This window comes from Haemaphysalis longicornis, unplaced genomic scaffold (genome assembly GCF_048455015.1).
Source record: "Haemaphysalis longicornis isolate Haplotype H1 unplaced genomic scaffold, Haemaphysalis longicornis Haplotype H1 scaffold_174, whole genome shotgun sequence".
Lineage (NCBI taxonomy): Eukaryota > Metazoa > Arthropoda > Arachnida > Ixodida > Ixodidae > Haemaphysalis > Haemaphysalis longicornis.
In genome coordinates this window covers 62,663-81,921 of record NW_027526279.1, presented here as the reverse complement: position 1 = coordinate 81,921, position 19,259 = coordinate 62,663, and the positions used below count along the sequence as shown (strand labels likewise).

Below are 19,259 nucleotides of genomic sequence, written 5' to 3'. Positions count from 1 at the left end.
TTTTAAATACTTCTTGCTTTTTTTTCGTTAAAAAAAAACGATCTTTTGTGGCTGCAATGGAGCTGAGTGAGATACTGAATCCTAGTTCTTTCAAACTAAACGAAGTTGTATTTTCTCTTCATGGCTCCTTTAAAACTTGGTGACATCAATGTTGCCATCACGACACATCGGCTGCGCTGACGCTCTCCAAAGAAACTTACCAAAGCAGACTTCTCTGGTACAAAGGTTAGTCTTGGAAGGCTGTTGTAGGTCAGGCAGGCAGAAACGATCATTCAAACGCATCTTTGGCTACTTTTATTATTGCTTTTTCTACAAAAAGAGACAGGGTGGGGGGAACTCTGGAGGTATCCTCCGAGGACAGAAGATGGGGAAGCCAGCTACGCGACACGTACAACAGCGCCGCGAAAAATAAGCGGCAAAATTCGTAGCACGTCGCGAGTGAGGTATTGTACAGGACGTGGAGAGGACACGAAGAGATGCAAAAATGAGGAGGGGTTGGAGACGGAGCCAAGAAAATGAACGAACGAACGCAAGAGAAAGTTGAAAGGAGTAAAATGCGCTGAAATGATGGCCCCGTCTCACGGAGAACTGTAATTACAGCCAAGATCAAAGCTGCTAGCTTGCTATAAGAAAAAAACACCGTCCCTCTATCCTTCTCAACAAATTTTCACGCTGAGGCTACATCGCAAAAGCATAGCACATCAAAAAACGTTCATTGACACTTTTTTGCAACTGGAGTGCTTTGGCAATGCACAGGCCACAAAAGCCACACCCCACACTGGTTGGTGTGCATGAAGTGACCGGAAGGCTGGATCAACACGGAAGCTCGCTGTACGAATAGCCATGGCGGCGATCAAACTTTTTGCACACAGCACCGGCTGCTGTAAAGTCTCGCGTCACAAGGGACATAAAATGGGCGCAGAAAGTTAAAAAGCCCTCTCTTGGACAGGGTATTAAACCCAAGACGTGACACAAGGAACAGCATTTAGTTTCCGCGAAAGTGCCAATGCCAAAACTTTCCGACAGGTAGACTTCCCTAATTCACTCAATCACGCGCTCGCAAATGTCACAAAACAAGGTTGACTCGCACGGCACAGCGCAGGGCAGTGTCGCCAGTCAGGAGAACGATGCGTCGAATCGCCAGTTTGACACATCCCACACAAAACTGCAAAACAAGAACATATGCCCACACCCCATACAGCCCAGACTGTACTCGCCCGTTTCCTCACTAGCATATGGAAGGAGTAACGTGACCGTTACGTGACCATCTCGATGTGGGAGAAGCACAGAGAATAGCTCACTTCCTTTTCTAAGACTTACAAGGGAAGCCTGCAATACTGGGAAATTTAAGACCCGGCGACAACAAACAACGCGCAGGCGGACTGCTGTGACCTCATGATTGCCCGAGCGGCGTACATTTCCAATGCTTCTTGGCGTGCAATGCAGGAGCGAATCTTAATTGGCAAAACAGGATGGACTGTGATTGCAAACTTCTTGTTACGTATATTCTCACAATCAAGGGACGGCAAAATGGCAGCATTTGTACCGAGCGTCAAAAAACGTGACCAGGCTCAAGAGAGGAATGCAAAATGATACGAACGGAAATGAAACGAAATGGCGAGAGAATGGACATAAAACTCGAGAAAAAAGGGACTTTCAAAAGAGTCGGATTCTTCGTTTACACCCTAAAATGCTCAGCTGTAGGACAGATACGTCCACAATAAGCGTCCGTGAGCAAAAACGGTGTAAAAAGTTGATGGCAATGTGCGCGGGGCTCCGGTACACGAGAACGAGCTTGGGAAGACAAAGTGATGGATGAGTGGAATGGTTGCGACACAGTTCACAATGAGGCACACCGAACGATGGAAACTGTGCTCGTTAAATGCATTTCAATTGGATATGCGACATCCAAGGTAAGTTTAGAGAGAATTAAAAATGCCCTTAAAATCTTGCTATACCGCAAATATACGTACCTAAAACGGAAAGCCTCTCCTCCTGCAAAAACCTCAACATTTGTCGGGAGAGTCTGGTTATCTCAGAAAGGCGAGTTTGGAATACGTAGGAAATGTCGGAGAAAAGAGAACCAGCTTGCAGATCGAACTCAAGAAAGTATTTACTTGACAGCGAAATGGAAATGGCTGCCAAAACGTTCAAAACACCGCACTTCCCTCGAGACTCCAACCATATTCAGTTTCGCATCACAGACTATGTGGCATGTTATCTGAAAAGAACAAGATGACATTTCTTTGCGACTAATGCTGAGTTTTTTTACAAGGGTATACTTAACTAACCACACTACGTTATCGTTGAGCAAAAGCGTTTAACAAGCTCTATATCTACACAGTCTAAGAAAGTTCTATTGCGGCAAAACAAAGCTTTCTGACAATCAAAAAGCAGCTAATTTATCAGCGTCACGAACCATTCTTGGCATTGTTACTGCAGTAAAATGGTAGCTCGCGTTAGAAAAAGGACGGCTTGCATTCGAAACATTTTGTGAGCTTTGAGAATAAGAAGGACAACGAAGGCTCAACTTATACTGCTGCTGTCTGTCGTATCTGCGGTGAAAAAGATGCTTACAGCTTCAGACATCCTGTTCACTCCGTGATGCACAATAAATTTAGACGTTCACGACCACAAAGAAATATTTCGAAGATCACGGCAAAGCTAGCCTTCGTAACTAAATAAAATCCCATCAACAGTTTGGTTACGACCTAAAAAACACCGATGGAATGTTCTCACAAACACTACACTTCCCCAAACCCCTGAAAAACGTTCGCTGCCAAAGTTCGATTCAATGCCACACTCAAGGAAATCTGCGCAAAACATGCTGAAAAAGCATTGATGCCACCTTTTGAGAACCAGCGATGCAAATCTGCAGATTTTTTTCACTTTGCAAGCAAACTGCTACCGTCCAGTTGCTTTTGCTCATGAACAATGCCGCATTTTTAAGCAGTTCCCAAGTCTGTTGGTTTGCGAGTGCAGAACAAGCCTTTACGAGTACTGTACGGGAGCATCATATCGTGGATATAACGTATCGTAGGATGCTATGACATAACTGCGTGCTGGGGAATACTTCCGCTAGTTCCAATATAGCTGTCGCGAGACGTTCGTACGTAACAAAGCGTGCACTAACGAGCCTTGATTCGAAAACCCGCTCGCCGTTAGCCACAAAAGCCGTGACTCGCCGCGGAATTGCAGCCAACTCCACTCTGTTTTCACAAGTAGGCATCGATGTTTGCGAAGTCCCCCTTAGGGTTGACAGCACTGCACCAACAACAAACCCACGCGCAGCAACGAACCGTCACCTTAAGCACGCTTGGCGTATTTCGTAACTACATCTTCGCTTTGCCTAAGCTGCCAGCTTCCAGTCTGCTCTGCTTCAAACATTACAACAAGCTTTGGCCTATAATGCAGCCTTCGAAGTAAGAAGAGAGGCGCGGAGAGTAGAAACCGCTCACGTGCGGTGCGAGTACAACAACAGACTGAGCGGAACAGCGAGGTGGGCTGAGCTGACGTAACAAAGAACTCCCCCGCCATCTGGTGGCAGGCTTGGTAGACACGTAACACACACACACACAAGCACGCACAACATCTACACGAATATGAACAACACGGTCACGAGGGCGAGTCCAGTCGGCACACTTTTGATGTAAGGTACAGTCAAGCCAAGCCGTAGCCGTAGCTCGAACGGGTTGGGGCTGTGCCAGCGGCAACGGATGGGAGACACACTAACACTTTCTCTACAGTGGGCGTCCAGTTTGCGTGAAAGCAACATTCGTGGTTTGTCGGCGAGGTGCGCAAGCCGGCTGCCGATTCAAGCCAAGCCGGTTAGTCGTGGTGGAACCACTGGCCGTGTCCAGGCTCTTGAAGATACACAACAGTTACAAAAAGGCCAGCAGAACCTTTTCTTGTGGGCTTGCTTGATCATAAACTGCCGAGCTTTAAAAAAAATTTTAAACACACAAAACAAAAACATTGAGCACTCTTTGCCATCGCACAGCACGTTGTTCCCCGAACGGTCCACTTCACTACCCCAGACACCAGCGTCACAAACACCAAAGCAAGGTCCAGACGGCATGGAACGCAGCGGCAGCTAGCAGATGACTTTTCCGCACCAGACCCACAGCAAGCAAGCGACGATAGCCTTGCTTATCTCCTGTATCCCGTTAATGGATGATGTCGGCTACAGAGAAGCCAACAGACAAGCCAGCAGGGAAGCCAACTCTTCTGGGCGAACAGCGCAATTGTCGGTGGCTAGCAGAGTTGTATGGCGTCGCCCTCGCGCAGTAAAGACGAGTGATGAAAACACGGTCACAGCACTCTCGCCTTCCAAGATGCTACGTGTCCGAACTTCCAAAGAACCAGTCCGTGAAGCGTCGGAGTTGGGCACTAGCCGACTCGGACTGTTCGTGAAGCCGGTGGTTCTCTTGCTGCAGCTGCAGGACTTGGTGCTCCAGACTGGCCTTTCGATGCTGCTCCTGCAGTGTCGCAAAACAGAAGAGAAAAATTCACGCGCCGTGTTTTAGTCAAAACTTGTCTCGCATGCAAGCACCCAGGTGGGAGAAACCACCCTTCAAACAAGTGCAGGAAGTGGGACTTACAATCGGTCCATCCAAGATTCAACTTTCCGGGGAGAAAGGGGGGAAAATTTAAAGAGAAGAGAGACAAGCGGTCAGGTGCGTGCGCAGTGCACTGAGCTTTTGCCGCACTCAGGGGTGAAAGTGTCAGGTTGAGCAAGACGAGGTCTACTAAAATGGCGGGAAGATTTAAAGGGGGCCACGAAGACAAAATAAAACTATGTTCGATTCAAGGAAAAGAAAAAAAAAAAGAACAGTCCTGGGCAGCTCACTGAGCTCCCTTCCAGCACTGAAAGACACTTCCTCACCCGAAAAAGTTGCAAAAAATGTTGCAAAGCTTTTAAATTTCGCGCCACAAGGATGTAATTTGGCCAGGAGCGACCTGATGTCGGCCAGCACCAAGAACACAGTTATCAGTGCGTTACTTGCATGTCAGCGTTTGAGTGATATGACCAAACAGAGCTTGAGGCCCAACTACAATCGCCCAGCGTTATTTACTGGTGGTGGTTGAGGTTGGCAGTCGCACAAACAACATTCTCTGATGTCATAGACACTTTGCCGAAAAGTGACAGGGTGTCTGCTTTCTCTAATACTACGAACATTTGTTTGAACTGTGTGATAGGACTGGCATCATTGTTATCTGTACAAAGCAGTCTTTGAACCAAACTGGTATTTTCTCTGCATGGCCCCTTTAAACCACCACGCAATCATAAACTGGCCTCTACGCCAATATTGCACTGCACTCAACATTTCGGCTCTACTGGGAGGAGAACCGAGAAAAATAAGAGCTTGTACAGTGAAACTACTCTACAGGTGTGGGAACGTGGTGAAATTTACGCTTGAACCAAATTTGAATTGCATAGGGCCAATCAATGAGAGCAAAGTGGAGCATAAAATCAATATTGAACACTAGACTTCTTGCTTCAACTCCAAATAAATATGAACCTAAAGTGAAACTCTGTGGCCAATGAACATTCATGGCATGGCACAAACAGGTACAGTGCCCCGAAAAAGATAGACTGGCATGACTTTGAGCAAACAAGCGGAAACTCCTTGTACGGGAACCCGTCATAAGGGAACCCATCATACGGGAACCCGCCATACAGGAACCTGCCACACAGGAACCCAGTGCATGGGAACCGATCACATGGGAACTTCCACATCTGCACAACAGTTCAAAGTGCTACTCCTGGGCAGCAAGGAGCAAAATGTCAAACATTATGTTAAAAACAGCTCTCAGGGGGGAGATGGGGCCCATACACTGCTCTGGAGTGTGCACAGGATTTGGATTCTATAGCTTGTACTCACTGGTGAGGCGTGCATGCAGGCAACCGTGTGAGCGCGCCGTCACTCGTTACGTCGGGCTACCTCTACCTCATCGAACGCAAAGTATTGCCCCAAGTCCACTGTGAGTGCGATTTAATAACATCTCTGTTGACACCACCGTTGAGAATCGGGTTGAAACGGTGTCGACGACGCACTCCGGTGTTTTTTTTCTTCGGCGTGCGGGCGCAGTGGCCCAAGCTGCGCCATGTCTGTGCCGCAGTGGCCATGTCTCTGGCCGTTTCCAGTGTTGCCAAGCGAAGAAATTGACAGATAAACTTTTCGAGGAGTACCACCTATTGCGTGCGGTTGTGTGTTCTTGTTCCGGCGCCAAACATTATCCCAGCCCTTTCCAGTACATGAAACAGAGCAGACGATAGACCTGCGCTGCAGAAACTTACAGTGGTTGCACTTTTCTGCACTGACTCGATGACAACAATCAAAAATCTTGAACTGACGTTCGCCGACCCAAAAAGATCGTTTGACGAAAGTGGCATACGGTGCAAACGAGCAAATTTTTCCCTTAGGAGGAACAAAACATGCAGGCTTCTTCTCTCCGCCCTAGGCTACTGCAATAGTTGGCAAAACCAGAAAGCCCTTACGAATTACTTCCGGTAATGTTCTGTTGTGGCGTCCCAACTGCTTTGAGACAAAGCAAGCTCGTACCGTCAATCGTGAGAGTTAGCACAGACCTTTGGCTAGCCAACCTGCTTACACTGCTTGCTAGTGCAGCGAACTACTTACACGCAGTGCTGCAAAGTTGGGTTTACGCAAATGAGAAACTACCACGGGTTTAGTTAGAAAATATCAAGTGAATACTGTAGAAATTGCCACTGTGCTGCCTCAATCACTGTGGCGATGCGGTGGTCAACAGAGCTTTCACCAATCTCACTTAAATTTCCCGCTTTCACCCAGATTCTAAACTCTTCTACACAGCCATTGCCCTCTCCTCAAAGTACCAGACAACTTGGAAAACGCTGCCTTGGTAAATGTAAGGGCTCCACACTCCATCAACATTGTGATCACGTCTGGACACTAAAATAAAAGACCTGAACCTAGCGCACAAGGGACATACCCAAACTGAATGACTGTATATTGAACGCACAGTGCCCAGGCTTCTTCACTACACCGCAAATGTCACACACGCAACCTTTTTTTTCTGTTTTAACTTTCCGAAAGAACGTGCATAAGAAACTGTGATTAAAGAAAGGACGGTTAGATGCAAGCATAGACTGAATCTCAAAGTAAGGCGTTGCGCTGCTGTGCCCGAGGACGTGGGTTCGATTCCCGCCAACGGTAGCCGTTTTCCTGATGGAAGAAACATCCCCCTCGCGAGGGGCACGATCAAATGCAGAGCATTTCCGGGGGCGCACAACATTAAGTAGTTTGCGTTACATTAATGTTGTTGCACTTGTGGCAACTGCTGACAAGAGAGCGCGGTGATGAGTGCGTTCCAGCCTCGCCGACACCCGCCTTTATCACGCCACGATTGCGCCACGCGCGCGTGATGCTGACGTCACGATCACGCCACAGATGTTGTTGATCCCGCGACGCGCGCGCCCCCACCTGTTGGGCGCGAACCGACCGCGGAAAGAGCGCGCGATGCGAGCGGAGAGTAGGTGAAGAGGAGCGGGGCTGACGAGAGAGCGCGGCGATGAGCGCGTTCCAGCCTCGCCGACACCCGCCTTTATCACGCCACGATCGCGCCGAGAGGGCGCACCTGCGAGCGATGCGGACTACTACGGACGCCTAGAACGGGTGACATCGTGAGTTAAAGAAATGCTCTGCATTTAAAACTGAATCCCTGGCATAGTGCTTCATTAAAAAAAAAAAGAAAAATATTTGCCACTAAGCCAGGCGGCAGCAATATGGGATTGTGCAAATGTGGTGTTGGAACTGTCAGATAAAAATTAATAGCAACAGTAATTAGGTAAACAAAAACGAACGAAAGGCCCAATCGGGGTGGGAAAGAGGCTGGTAAACTGTGCTTTGCAGAGCGCTACCTTCTTCAACTGAGAGCAGTGCTGTTGAAGCAGCAACAACGAAGTAGCGTAACGACACAGTACACTCGCCTCCCACTAGCCAGGTGTGGAGCCATGCAAAAGGGGACCATTGCCATTAACTCTACCCTGTTTACACTATTCTAAAACACTCACAGATCAAGACTGCAGTTTGCTTGTTGCAATGATTTTGAATTCCCCACTCAAAAAAAAAAAAAAAAAAAAAAAAACAACTTGCAGAATTTGGACTCTTAAAAGTCGGAATTGTCACAAACACGCATGTCGCTATGTTATGCACAAAGCTTCTTTAAAGTTGGCTTCACAAATGTACACGCACGCATTGTTGTGAAGGCATTTACTTTACCGGGTGCCTTATAAGCAGTCTGGTAACTAAATAAGAAGGCCCTAGAGCTTTTGGACCCCACGTACCTTTGCTAAGTGCTGTAGACCAAGCAGGTTTAAAGTCAGCTTTCCTTGTATACGCAAATGCTTCACTGGAAAGGAATTTTTCCGGTGGAAATATGGGAGCTTCAACAGAAAAATACAATGGCCCAGGGGCAATTGAATACATCCACAGGACCCCATGTATCCCTCTGTGGTGCTTCACACTGAGCAACTCTCAAACACACCTTCCCTACCACCAGGAGCAATATAAGCAGCTGCACACAAAAATATAGAGTCCATTGGGTATGAATTAAATGCCTCCATAAAATAAAACCCCCGATCTCATCAGCCCATCTAGCTTTCTGACGAGATGATGGGCTGATGAGATCAAGAAGTTTGCGGGGATAAATTGGTCTCAGTCAGCACAAGACTGGGATGATTGGAGACCCATGGGGGAGGCCTCTGCCCTGCAGTGGGCGTAGATAGCAAAACTTGTTGCTGAGCTAGTTGGTACATACTTTAAGAAAGAAGAAAACGTGGCGCAAACTAGACGCGGACGAAAAAAACAAGGTAAGACATATACAGGCGCCTGTATATGTCTTACCTTGTTTTCTTCGTCCACGTCTAGTTTGCGCCACGTTTTCTTCTTTCTTAAGGCGTAGATAGGCTGGTGATGATTGTGATGATGATAAAACCCTATGGAGCGCTATAAACCATGGCGCTTTGAAGCCACCTTCCCTACTACGCATAAGTGTTGCGGCAAGGACGTCTTTACAGGGGCTATAAAAGTGATCCCGCAAAAACATGAAGGTACTAAGGCCCCTTATTGATAGCATTTTCGCATGCAGCAACAGTGTTACACATCCAAGTGTCTTAGGTAGCCAGGTGGGTTCATTTAGTACACGTATAGATATATTTACGCATTTAAGAAATAAACTAGGCCTGCTCAGTCGCTTTGACAAGGACCAGGAATCGGTCCTTGTCAAGGACATGGTAATGATATCAGGTAATGATGACAAGGACAAGGTAATGATATCAGTGCAGCGACCTCTCATATGCGCTAAGGACATACACAGATTCTGTGTTAAAAAAGCCATGACGACAAAATTAAACTTTGTTTCACTTGAAAGAACTAGACTTTGTTGACTCAATCAGCTCCATCACAGCCAGGAAAGATGCTTTTTTGAACCCCCCCCCAAAAAAATTCAAATTTCTTGCTTCAGTAATGTAATATGGGCTAGCAGTAAAACAAGAGTCGCCGCTGCTTTGTCTGATTTTCTTCAACATCTTGAATACCGGTTTAAAGTTTGCGGTAAAATTGGCCTCGTTAATAAAGGTACAAAGCACTCTGAGTGATCAACCAATGTCGCATTTTGTCTTCATGGCACCTTTAAGAGCGGCTGCGTTAGAATCTGGGCAGTGCCACGCAAGAGGACCCACCCACCCACACAAGGACAACAGACCTTCTCCCTCCACAAAGGACAGCCTGTCCTTGGAATTCAGGGACCCACCTGTGCCAGGGTCTCCTGCAGCTTGACCACCTTGTCCTCGAGGTCTTGGAGCCTCTGCTCGGGCTGCTTCGGGCCACTGGCGTCGCGAACGTGGGGGAACAGGACGAACGAATTAGGGAGGGCAACAACGCGGGGTGCAGTCCACTCACAAGCACAGCCCGTGCAAACTTTAGTCAACCGCAAGGTTAGGCCATGTTCAGACTACCGACGTAACCGCCAAATCGTGCACTATGGGCGTAAAAAAAACGGCGTTTCACGCAGTTCGGTTGGCTGAGACGCGGAATGACAGCGTTATTTAAATATTACGACAGTTGCAACAACAGCCTGAACTCGGCCTTAGCTGCGGGTCTTTTGTGTCTGCTCTGCGTCTGTTGGGACGCAGTTAGCACAATGCCCTGCTTTCAGTAAACCTTTTCTTTGATGATCTCAGTCTTCTTCAAGCATGCACAGACCCGTGTAATCACTTAATTAACTACCAATGGCCAAATAAGTGAATGATGTTCCAAAACTCGCTTGTTCAAGCTTGTCTCTGCTCCCTCCATTGGGCCCCGAGACAACCACAGGTCAAAGGAAACGAATAAAAACGGACACTTCGTGAGAAAAAAAACTACACAGTCTGCAATTTCAACAACGCAGCGTCAAGAGCAAAAGGCTGCGGACCACGAAAGCCGCACTTTTGGGTTATTTTTCTGCCACACGGCGGCCCAAGTATTATGAGCGGCATTTTCGCAATACTTCAGTAATTATGCAACATCTCACATGCATTACCCACAGTTTCTGGGCTGTTATTGAAAGAGAAGTAACTTAAAATTGTCATTTTCATGGTCCGTAAACTTTTGCTCGTGCCTGTACATTTTACTCGTACAAGTGCACAGTGTTCAAAGCACAGCCCACAATAACGCAAAGACGACCAGCCCGATTCATTGCCCTACTACTGCACTTGGCTGTTGCTCTGGCGACCCGGGTTGAAATCCTGCCCAAACCAAATTTATTTTCTCCACACAGTGGCCGCTATTTTGGTTCCATTCGCGTTGACACCGCCACCAACTGCGACTACAGTCACTTTTCGAGTTTGACGGAACAGCGAAGGCTTTAGCAATAATAATAATAAAAAGGAGGTACCCAGGGGCGTCCATCGTGCCGCCAACGGCCCCGGTGCTCGCACCCCCAGCGGACGAGGGCGCGAGGTCGCAGCAGGCTATGACCTGTGCAGGCTGTGCCGTCGTCAGGATGACGTCCTCTCCGGCGGAGGGGCAGGATGAGTGGCAGCGGAGCGCCAGCCCCTGCCGTCTGCCGGCACGCTCCAGCGACGAGGACGGGGTTGCGGGCCCCGACGACCGCGGCCGCTCCGACACCCCCAGGGGGCACCACGGGGCCTCCTGCACAGCAGCAGGGGAGGATGGCGAAGACTTTGATTAACCCTCTGAGGGTCGAATTTTTTCGCCAAATGCGACCCCGCAGGGTCGATTTTTTTTATTGCTCATTTACATTCTTTGGATGAATCTATTTCGAGAAAAAACTATCGTAATTTTGTTAGGGTGACCATAAAGTGACCAAAAAATAGTTCGTGTTGTTGCATACATGTGGTTTATTCATTAGTAACACAAGAAAAATTCTAAATAAAAACGAGAGAGTAACAACCCGGCAACTTTAGAGAGAATCTAAATCAGATAGACATCAGTTTCACGGGTGCAAAAAGCGGGAAGCGCCCGAAGGACGATACCAAAATCAACCACTGCGCGCACGCGGCCGGATGCGGGAGCGATAGATGGCGCACTGCCCATAAAATACAAAAAAGGAGAAAAGAGCCTCATCAGTTTTGCAGGTGACCTTGGTCTGTGGCAGGCGCAACAAGCGAGAGACGCCCGGGCGCCTGGTGGGCGATACCCAGTGGGCCCCATCGTTAGCGGATGCGCTAGCGATAGCCGGCGCGCCGATGAAGTAAATAAAAAAAAAAAAAAAAAAAGAGAGCCATCGGCGCAAGAAAATAATTTGACGTATTACCGAAGTGTGGCAGCACTTGCCAAGCAAGGGAAGTTGGCGCAAAAGGCGCGCTTTTTAAAGATACAAGCAATGCCGTACATGTACATCAGTGACCATTTTGAAAGTGTTTGCCGATGCCGTACATGTACGGCCCTGACCCTCAAAGGGTTAACGAGAAGAAAATACCGTGGACAGGGTCCACGCTGGTTTACATGACTAAAATTCAAGGACTTTCAAAGACTTTCAATGCTCTTTGTGCGTGAATTTTAAAGGACTGCATTGCCCATTAGAAATATAAATAAAGCCAAAATACTGCAAAGATGGAGGCTTGAAATGGTGAGATATACACAAGCCAACCGATTTTTCGGACCACGAGGGGAACGAAAAATAGTCCGTATAAAAGAGCAGCCCAAAAAATCCGCGAGTCGTTACTCCCATGGGACGACTGGCGGTTCCTCGGGAAAGTCCGGAATATCCAGCAAGTCCGAATTTTCGGAGTCCATAAAAACGGTCGTCTACTGTAGTCGTAAGATGGTAACCTTGCTGCAGCCAACATTTCGAACAAAGGGACTTGTCTACTCCCAAACGGTGCCCTTCCCACCCCCTGAGAACTGGGAGAGAGCACTGTCCAGCTTGAACCCTGACGACCAGCTGTTGCTGGTGAAGAGAGCCCAAGAAGCTCAGTGGACTCAGAGTCCTGGAATACGGACTCCTTCCAAGGCTAACTGCCCCATGGTTCCTCCACCACCTCCTCTTATTTTGTCGAAATGATGTTAGCAGCAACATTTCCTTCTTCGGCAATTTCTCATAATTTCTTGTTCGAGTTACACAGATTAAGCACTTCCAGTGTGTTACAAAATGCAGACTTCTATTCGTTGAGATAGGCCAACCAAGCAACAAACACTCAGTGAGTCCTTACATTGCCTTGTGTTTATTTTGTGCTTATTGAAAAGGAAAAATGAAGGTCTTAAAAACAGGCTCTTCAAATTCAGGGGTTTTTAAGTTCTATAATAATACATACTAGAGGGAAATATGACCTTTGTGTCTAGGTGAGTTACACTGCAGTTAGCATGCCATCATGGACTATGCAAAAGCATTTCCCTTTTTACTCAACTTCGTGCAAGCTCAGAAGTTGTCTGTAGCTGTGAAAAACCGTAACTGTTACTTTCACAACACTGTTTGAACTTTTTGAACTCAATACAGAAGTATACTTCAGGAAACACCCCTTAAAAGTATACCTCCTAAAAGCTTAACGCAACACAGGGGTGAGACAGCTGAATCAGATTTGGGAGCAGTTTTTGGAGCAGCGAAATCTCGATTTTGGAGCAGAAGAACCTTGATTTGGAGCAGAAAAACATTTATGTCACCTTATAGGGGCCTAAAAATCACATTTTTGGCAACTCCGGGGAGTAAAGTGCAATTTTTAATTGGTTTTGAACGTACATAACACTGAAACAGCATTTCAATAAAGTTTTTTCTATTCCACTACCCTTTCACAAACCATTTTTAAATTCTGATGCATAAGATAGCGTGGAGCGCCGTTGGAAATATAGAACTGAAAAACTAAGCAATTGCAAAGCATTTTTATTATCATGTGAATGCAGAAATTATTATTTTTCTAATCCCAGACTGGGCTTTACGCAGAGAACCACGGCAACAGTTGCGCAAAGTGAGGTGACAGTCGTCGCACCCCGCCAGCCCTACCATTTCAATCCTCAATGTGCACGTTCACTACGATCGTAATTTGAGTAATGTTGGTACATTTAGCCCCCTCCCTCTTGGCATTAAATTTCACTTCAGATGGATGAACTATTATTACTAGCGTGTAATAATAGCCTGTCCCGCTATCGGACACTGCTTGAACATTTTGCGGCGATGTAGCCTGCGCTGCCACTTCTGCAGTGTCGATCGTCCCATTCCCGCCGCTCGCAAGCTCACTGTCAAAGGCAGCAATAACTAAGCGTTTTATAACACTGCAATAAGTCCGAGATTTCACTTCAAGCACGCACCGCACCTCACACTCAAGGCCGAAACTCGGCGAATTCGCGGGCACCACGTTTCTGATTAACTACCGTCTTTCGAGTCACGCAACTTGGCGCAACAGACCAAACCACGTAAACCCAGCCACCCTCATGACCAAAACCACAGTAGAAATCGGCGAAGAGCACTCTGCCTGAACCACGAGCAACTGCTTCGCTCGGCGGCCATGTTTCCCAACCTTCTCCACACCAAGATGGCGGCGCCCCGTGATGTCGTTCCGAAAATACAGCGCTCCGAAAATTGCCGTTTTTTCATCAACTTGGACAAGTAGTTTGTCACCTCAGTACACAAATGTATTTTTTCTACAGGTCTTTGGAATGGTTTTGGATGGGAAGACTTTAAAATCTCACAGAATATAACATGTGCAACGCGACATTGTGACTTTCAAATACCACCCGCCTCCACCTCATCTTCCCCACCCAACAACCTTCCCTCTGCGCTTACTGTCCCCAGCCTGGCACCCTCTACCACATCATATGGGAGTGCCAACGAACTCCAGACTTGCCCCCCCTTTCCAACCCAACCTTCGAGCAGTGGAGGGCTTCCCTGGCCAGCCCGGACCCGGATATCCAGCTTAAGTTGGTGACCCGAGCACGGACGGCCAGCCGAAGTCAAGGCATCCCGGACTAGGGACGCCTTCCACGGGGCGACGCCCACACATCAGCCTCAGCTGGAGAAATAAAATTTTTCTCTCTTTCTCAAAAACACAATCTCGAGGAAAATTTATGCGGGTTTTTTTATTAAATTATCAATCGATTGAACCTTTACAAACAGCATCACCTTTGGGGTGCTGGAAAATTATGCCGTCAGTAAGCATTTTTCCCCACCGAAACTGACGGGAGCGTTAAAATCCTTGGCTCTCAGACTGTTTTGGAGCAGTTTGGCGCAATTTTTGCGTATTTCAGGCTTTTAGAGCAGCCCGGCGCAGGAAAACACATTTGTATCAGAATTGCGCAATATGCGCAGCTGTCTCACCCCTGCGCAACATGAACCCGAAAAAAGATGTTTTCCCCCCATTGCTTCCTTTGTCAGAAGGTGCAAAAAGAATGCATGCTTCCAGCCACACCAAGTTAAAATAGAACACTACCAGCTATTACGGCAACCCCAACGACTGTTCATGAGTGCAGTTACAGACTTCTCTATAATGTGTACTAAAATGAAACTAAAATATAAAGGGCTAGTGCCTGAAACAAAACTAGGAACAGAACTGTCCACTCAGCATATTAGGGCACCATCGCCCAAGTACAAGTTAATAGAAGCATGGCTTCACAATGGCGGTGCAGTATATCTGCAGTGAAATGCCAATGATACAATCGCATCACGTACGCATTTCGGAATCATACAACTTGAAAACCCCGCCTGAAGTCATTTGTGTTGGGTGCTACAAACATATTTTAGGATCACGAAGGGTGATATGAATCACCGGCCGGTTGTGTCGAATATACGGCCCTAGAAAATTACTTTATTCTCATGCAAGCATGTACAAATAAATTATGCCCCATTTCAGCGCTGAGATGGCTATCACCGCGCCAATTTCATTTCCTCCACTATTGCAGGTCGCAATTCATCGCAGCTTCAAAACAAAGTCATGACGAATGCTTTGGCAGGTGTTTGGCAACCAGAAGGTGTCCAAAGAAACCAGTTCTAGAGCCAGTTGTAGTGCACATGTTAATGCTAAGATCAAACAGTAACACCACGGAGTTTCAGTGCACTTCTCAACTCAAAAGTACATTTCACTGCCTTTTGAAAATAATTTCAATTTCGTATCTCTGGCTTCTATTTGCAACCTGTCTTCGAATTGCCTGTGATGCTTCCAAACTTGACGCAATGGTTCCCGATGTTGCGAGTGTGGAGAATGAAGTTGTGACTGAAACCCTGCATGCAGTAAAATTTCAATTGTTCGAGAAAGACATTAACACCAAAGGTGGGTCAGGGATAGAGTGGGAAGGCAAGTACCTCTCTCACTTAGCAAATGGGTCCCCCGTATGCAAGTCAATTTTTGGCAAACAACAGTGCTCACTTTACGATCAAAGACACCAAGTGCATCATTACCTTCATGCGTACCCATCAGCACTGCCGGCGTATTTGTTCAAGCTCACAGCTTGCGTGCATGTTCAGAAGGCGGTGAAAGCTGGTTTCTGGGAAAGAACGAACTTGCTTCTACAGACAAGTATGCTACGTGTTTCTTGTGTCCAAATTGCTCAGAAACTCCCAGTAGGTTTCGTCAAGTGCAGTGCTCGATCCAATGTCTTCCATATAAGAGTAAGGCCTGACAGCTTAGCCCACTGTTTTATCCCCGCCTTATGCTTAACTTCACGCTTACTTCAAACCACCCCGTAACGATTTTTCCTGATGTCTCATGAACTTGGACCTCCGCATCATCAGAGTGGCCTCTGAGTGGCCACTTTGCAAGTAGGCCCTTGGTCTCCTTGATAGAGCTGCACCAGAATGGCTCCGCACTTTTCTGGCTCAAACAAAAGCTATTGCGAAGGCAGTCCTGGACTTCCCACAAACTGCTCGGGTCTACTCTGCACTGGCGAATCAGGGTGGCCAACTTGTTCCTGCCTTGAGTACGTGTGTTCTTGGGAGTACACAGTATCATACTAATCTACGCTAGAGGGAAAGATGTCACTGCAATCGCGTGCCATCGTGGGCGCTGCCATAGCAGCTGGCAACATTCTTCTCCTACTCGGGTTGGTTAGCCACAGTGTCGTACACGTTCCTCTAAAGCAGGAACGAAAGCTCGTCCCTCGTTCCTTCCCACTTTTGAAACGAGTTCCCGTTACGAGTTCCTTTACTGCGAAAGCAACGCGTTCCAGTTCCACTTCGAAAATTGGAACGTGTCGTTACATTAACGTTACATTACATTACAAAACCCAAAGATTTTTACACAATCACGTGATCCCCACTCACACTCTCACTCAAACTCCCACGTATTCATCAAAGCACGAGTATGACCCAGGTTGAAACCGACCAACTAAAGAAATTCTGAACGCTGACCGTGGACCTTCGGGCGGCCTCTTTCAGGTAGTGCCCATACTACGCGCAACGAAATTATGCCGACAGTGATGGAATTCCTGTCCTTTGTCAACACGACGTGTGCAATACACAAGGAACTGGCACTCCTGTCGACCCATTCCCGCCAAATCGGCGACAGACCGCACTGTGATTAACTGCGCGTGTACTCTGTAACTTCGAGCACGACAACATCCTGAGACACTGCAGTGCGCCCAGCTCTATTCATAGCAGGTGACCCTTCGAATGACCTCACAGTGAGCGCAACTCCCCCGACGAAAACGCACCTGCGCCTCGAGCGACCTAATGAGGTAATTACCCCTGACAATATACAGATACGGTGGTTTTACAAAAGACCGCGCAGCGCCGCTCGGACTTCGACAACCTTTCCCCGGCAGCGAACAATTCTATCGGCCAGACGTGCTTCTATCGGCCAGATGTGCATCCTGGCCTCCGCAGACAAACGATGATAGGGGAAAAACGTCCTCGCGGCTGCGCTATTCACCCGTCGAACGCCGCGTAAGCTCAACCGGCATGAAAGCAACCATAAGCTGCGGCCCACTGTGTGATTACTCTTCTGCCTTTGAACTTCGAGGAAGCACGTTCCGCTGAAGGGCGGGCAAACTGGCCAGCTTGTAGGAAGAGAAACACAGTAGCGACTTGTGGATTTTTGTACTCGAGCCTTGGCATCAAAAACAGCGAACTCCTAGTGATGTAACATTTGCAGAAGGAACACCGTTCCTGCCGTTCCTTCATAAACCTAACGAGTTACCGTTACAGTTCCACTGACTCCTAATGGAATGGTGGCGTTACTTCGTTCCTCCAAAAAGGAACTAGTTCCAGGAACGCCGTTCCGTACAACACTTGTTAGCCACATGGTTTCTTTTCCCTTTTGAAGCCAAAACAAACAGAAAAGGTTAATATTTCTCTTGCTTTTTAGTCTGGCACGAAGATTCCTAAAATCTCTGATGTAGAAATCTTCCAGACCTCCACTTTTGAAGTTTATAAAACAACTTTAAATAATCTCTGAACTATAATATTGCTCTTTTTTCACAATCCACACGCAACTTTTGAGCGTGTCCACGAGCCGTGCTGAGGACAACTGGAGCGTTCCTAACCGGTACATGACCGCACGCTCGCTGATGCACAGCACGCGCAGACACTGCTCCAGATTTCCCTCGCCTACACATCAGTCCGAGGAGGGAGAGAGGGGTGGGTGCCACGCTTGCCTCGGAGTCGCTGTCCTCCTCCTCCATGTAGTCGGGCCCGATGAGGCGCAGGAGGTCCTCCTGGAAGGTGGACGAGGGGCCGCCACTCGTGCTGCCTGCGCTGCTGCCTGCACTGCTGCTGCCCCCTCCCCCTCCCTTGGCGGACGAAGGGGACCAGGACTGGGCCGACAGCCCCGCGGGGTGGCTGCTGCCGCCACCGCCGGCCACCCTTGCCGCGGTGTTCGGCAGGACTCCGTGCCGCAGACTGGCCAGGGGGCTCCGCATCACCTCTTCTCCCCCACCGCCACTTGCACCCCCTCCACTGTTGCCACTTCCCAATACGCGGCAGCTGCAACGGTTGGGAAGACATTCGGGGTGTCCTCTACTCGAAGGGCAACTCCCACTCGCAGGGGATTACTGCTCTGGTAGAACACGCTGTTGGCCAAGTTGGTGCGTATTTGGTGGAACCTAGAGCGCGATTCAGCAAGGACAACACAAAGACGACAAACACAAGCGACAAAGTTGTGTTTGTCATCTTTCTGTCGTCCTTGCTGAATCGCGCTCTAGGTTCCACCAAATCTGCTCTGTCAGGCCACCTCCAATGAGGGCACCCTCCAATTTTACAAGCCACGCACTGCACCGCAAACAATCTCTCCCTCTCTCTCTCTGTATCTCGCACACATGCATGCTTGTGTGCAGTGTATTGCCGCAAATCATGCCTCTTGATTTGTTTGCATTTCTTTTGTACGCTGGCCACACCCAGCTTCCTTATTTGTGATTGTGTTCATGTCCGGATTCTTTTAAAAGTCAGCTACAATACACCATGCAAATGCGTTCCTGGGAAGACCTTTTTCCAGCGGTCATATGGGCAGACAAAGTATGAACGGGCCTTTCAATAAATAAGTTCAACGAAACTCCACTGTCCCTCTGTAATGCAACACAACAACTCCCCATAAACTCAACTTCTCTACAACAAGCAAATGCATTGCCAGCACATCGTGCCGCACATTTTTGTTCCATCATTCAATTCTCCCTCATCAATCTTCAAGCTACCAGACATCTACACTTTGCAGTGTTGTTACACGTGCCAACTCACCCAACCTGCACTTATTTTGGGTACAGAAGGCATCACGCAATAACCATCCAAGCGTTTGTAGTGGGCTGACCACCGAAGAATGCTTGTGCCTTAACAGGTGGTACAGTCTTTGCCACAATTTT

General features: G+C 47.9%; 1 protein-coding gene across 1 annotated transcript in view; it reads right to left on the bottom strand.

The window, feature by feature from the left end:
* Positions 1-271: 271 nt before the first annotated feature.
* LOC144166519 (signal-induced proliferation-associated 1-like protein 2) overlaps positions 272-19,259 on the bottom strand; it is a gene marked incomplete at its 5' end in the record, with an annotated part of 80,702 nt that continues 61,714 nt past the window's right edge. Inside the window, 4 exon segments of the mRNA XM_077696028.1 lie at positions 272-4,478; positions 9,796-9,871; positions 10,918-11,174; positions 18,063-18,390. Coding sequence (XP_077552154.1) covers positions 4,338-4,478; positions 9,796-9,871; positions 10,918-11,174; positions 18,063-18,390 — 802 coding nt within the window.